The sequence below is a fragment of the Callionymus lyra genome, chromosome 11 (genome assembly GCF_982586985.1).
Source record: "Callionymus lyra chromosome 11, fCalLyr1.hap1.1, whole genome shotgun sequence".
In the NCBI taxonomy this organism is placed as follows: Eukaryota; Metazoa; Chordata; class Actinopteri; order Syngnathiformes; family Callionymidae; genus Callionymus; species Callionymus lyra.
This window is the reverse complement of record NC_141828.1, coordinates 27,798,186-27,802,274: the sequence shown is the minus strand read 5'-3', so window position 1 is coordinate 27,802,274 and position 4,089 is coordinate 27,798,186. Positions and strand designations below refer to the sequence as shown.

The window sequence follows — 4,089 nt, the reverse complement described above, 5'->3', positions numbered from 1 at the left end:
AAGCGCAGTGCTGCCAGCAGTGAAAAAAAAAATTGTGATATATAAGTATCACGTTTCGTGATATTATCACGTTATTTCATGATAAATTAACCCTTCTACGTTTCCGCTGAAGGACGTCATATCCGCCTGTTGCGGATCTTTTCACTTCAGTCCTCATGGCGGGAGCACCGGAAAGTTCACTGCTGGACTTTCTAAGAAGTCTTGAAGTCCAAGCAGAATGCGTTCAACGCTTGCAAGAAAAGCATGTAAGTTATTTTATAAGTATATTCCCCTCGTTGTGTACATATTGTCTCGCAAATTGCACGTTGTGTAATCTATTTTTCGGACTTACATTTCCCACAGGTTTCAAGGGGCCATATCAATGAACAGGTCTATTTTCATGCATAATGGACCTATTATAAGGTGCATTAAGTAAGTAAGTAAGTAAGTAATTTTTATTTATATAGCGCTTTTCCAGACCAGGGTCACAAAGCGCTTAAACAATCAAAACAATATTCAATAAAGTATATACTTTAAAGGTCAAGATAAAACTGATAACACAACAGGAGTTCCAGAATCATGCGTGCAGATGTATCTACGATACATCTGCACGCATGATTTTCTGTGACGTCATGTAACTCTGTCGACCAACATTTGCATGCGCTGTTATTATAGAGAATATATATTTCAAGGTGTTGATGTTATGAAAGAGAAATAACATTTAATCTTAAATTGCATCACCTTTTAACGATAATTATAATATGCAAAGCAAATAATAATCGTTCTTCAAGTGGAACACAATTGAAAGCATTAAAAAATTATTCAAAACTTGAGTGTTATGATAAAAGACCTATGCTGTGTCTCAAATCGCATACTTTTCTTAGTATACTAGAAGTGAGTATGCATCAGGATAGTGTACATACTAACTAGTAAACAAATTCTCAACAGATAGTATGTCTCAAATCAAACACTGCCGCTACGCACTAGCAGGAAATGACGGGACAGCTTCTTCTTCTGCTACTATTTAACGATGGTTACAATGCAGCTGTTGGAACGCTATCGCTGACACCTGCTGGCAAAGAGATATTTACGCCGGTATCAGCACCGGTGTCATCAGTGTCATCCTCCTACTGCTGGCTGAAAATGCACCTGTAAGTATATGCATATATATATGACGTAACATTTACAGCTCCAGTAGCTCACAAAAAGGATGTAACAGTCAAAGCTCTAACCCTGCTCTCAAACGATCAAGAGTACATGGAAGAAACAACAAATGGGCTGAAAAAACAACAGGTAGATTGGAGTTGGGTTGGATGCACAATGGTAAACAAGTAAAAAAACGTGAAGGGGGTGAAGGAGAACACTAGATGTGCTAAAAGAGTCAAAGAAAAAAAGACATTTTGAGCCGTGCCAAATAATTATTTTTTCCAAAGGGACAAAACAAGTTTGGAAAAGTTAAAGACTTTGACCATGATGTCTTAGATTTAAAAGCAGAAGACATTTTGGATGACAACATCACAGTAGGTGAACGGTACAATTTACTAAAAATGGCAACAGATAATGATGGTGATGAAGTCCTCAATCATGAAGACAGCATTAATGAGCAATTACTGAGAGCAGTCGAGGAGGAGGAAGTGTATAAAGTAGATTCTGTGGGAAAAATGGTCACAATGGAGTTGAATCATCCGATATAATGAGCAAATAGGTTCACCAACAGGTGAGCCTTGATTTTCTAAACTAGCCCACAAAGGGAAGCTGTAGAGTAATTTAAAGTAACTCCTTACAACCCTGTTCCACCTGACATATTTTATATAGAAGATGCAGCAAGCAGCAAGACTGACACCTTTAAATTGAATTGAATTGAATTAAATATTTGTGACCGTCAGGCTATATCGTTCAAATATTATGGAGGAAATTCATTCATTTTCTACCGCTTAATCCCTTGCAGGGGTCGCAGGGAGACTGGAGCCTATCCCAGTATCATAGGACGAGAGGAAGGGGACACCCTTGACAGGACGCCAGTTGCAGGGCACACAAAGACAGACAACCATTTCCCAACGTTCTCAATCAATCAACCTCTTTAATATTTTCTACATTTGAATAATCTTTATAATCTGCATTTTTCTTAATTTTGTATCTTGGTTTTTGTAATTGTACTTGAGGTCTGTACTTGAGGCCTATTTTTAATAATTGTTTTACCTTAAATAAATGTATTGTTTTAATTCCAAGTTTCACTCTTCCTTGGATCAAACTAATGCACAGAACTCAAGAGAGAAGCAGAGGGCTAAATTCGTCAATAGCACTTTACATGTAAGCTTGCGCCTGTGTTCACTGTTTGAAAAGTATGTTTCAGAGGAGATGCTTTTTGAAAGTTTTCTACTTTTCATCACCCAAATGGACAGGGATTAATTATAGGGAGTTGCCTATACTAAAGATCTATCTGAAGATGAAAAAAACGAGTTCCTTGACCTGAACGTTTGGATTCAACAGTTCTCCCATCCAGAGGAAATTTCTGATACATTCTTATCAAAGCAGTACACAAACACCTCATTCAGAAACCTTGCTATGCTGCTGAAAAGATTTCAATAGTTGCCAGAGACAGTCTTAAACTTGCATTCAGGACTCCGGAGGACATTCAGCTTATTTATGAAAAAAAAAGCCAACCACTAAAAAACTTTTGGCACTGTTGGAAGGTTGACCTGAACTCAATCAGAAAGACAGCGCTACAGATTCCTCCAACAGTGTATTTGAGGGCTGTATGATGCAGGTCTGAGAAAGGCTTTGAGGTTTTGAATAGGTTCAGATGTTTTATGTGTTGCAAAAATTAAGATTCTTTTCACACAATTGGATGGTCTGGATAGACGACCCATTGTACATACATGTGGACCAACACTTGAACTGCTATCGACATACACAAATCCTGAGTTGAGAATTGAGATGGATCACAACCTTGCTACAAAATAATCTTTTGTTTTCATCATATTGTAGGTCAAAGGGATATTTGGCATACAATTGTAGGTGGTGAACAAAGATCTTGATTTAGATACTACATTTTAATCTGCATTTTGCACGTTTAATTCAATGTTGTTTGTTACAGCCAGGTAAATACAGTTTTTTTGGGCAAACTGAATGTCACTTTTTGTGTCCTTGTAGCACTTTCTTTCCATGCTATGCTTGGGTTTACTATCTTAGGTGAAAGTCTTCATCTTTCCGGGGTTCAGATAATTATTGTTTCAGACATGAGACATTAAGACATTGTTAATTTATTGTTCACTTGAAAAGTTTGACGTAAAAATGGTTATAATAACACAATCTTTTTTGTTGTTGTTTCTATGTGTGTACATTGAGTGATGTCATGCCTTTTGAGAGATTTTTGATTTCCTTTTTTTTTTGTGGGTTTGTTTATTTAGGCAGATTAAGTAGTTCATTTTAAGATGCACAAATGGCAGCAGTGGGGGCAAATTACATACAGGAAGGGCGAGATACAGAGATCACCAGTGCAGGTGAGGACCTTTGTCTCTAGAGCAGGGGTTTGAAACACTGTTCATAAAGGTCTGTGTAATTCAATATACATTTTGTAATTATTAATGAAAATAACTAAATGATTAACAATTCTGATTCAATTTGATAAAGAAAGAAGGGTTTACTTCATGTTATTGATATGAGAAAATTATATTCTATTCTAATTTCTACATAATGTCACTGAAATTGGCCTCCTGTCCAGGGTTTGCCCCTACCTCTCACCAAAAGCAGCAGGGACAGACTCCAGCCCCCTGCCACTCCATTAAGATGAAGAAAATGAATTACTGAATACACATAGTGGGCCATCTTCTTCATATAAATAAGCTGTACTTATTAATATCATATTACAGTAACACATTTGCAAAGCTCAATGACAGAGGTGGGTGGATGAAGACTGTTTTCTGCCATGGCATAGCAACAAACGTCAAAAACTGATCATCACAAGGATACAGTCCTCTCTGAAGGCATTCCTCTCTGCAGACTTCAATTTTTGTTGAGATACCTCCCTCAGGTACTCTCTGCCACCTAAAGGTTGGGGAAGGCTGTACATCATCGCTGGGCGCCCAGCTGGTGACACAGAATTTCTGC

The 4,089-nt window shown here is 37.5% G+C and overlaps 1 protein-coding gene across 1 annotated transcript; it reads left to right on the top strand.

Moving 5' to 3' along the window:
- Positions 1-2,103: 2,103 nt before the first annotated feature.
- On the top strand, positions 2,104-3,221 carry LOC148069819 (uncharacterized). The gene is given in 4 exon segments (XM_087802660.1): positions 2,104-2,449; positions 2,452-2,631; positions 2,634-2,678; positions 2,681-3,221. Coding segments are annotated over 4 exon segments (750 nt in total). The 5' UTR covers positions 2,104-2,187; the 3' UTR covers positions 2,944-3,221.
- Positions 3,222-4,089: the final 868 nt, after the last annotated feature.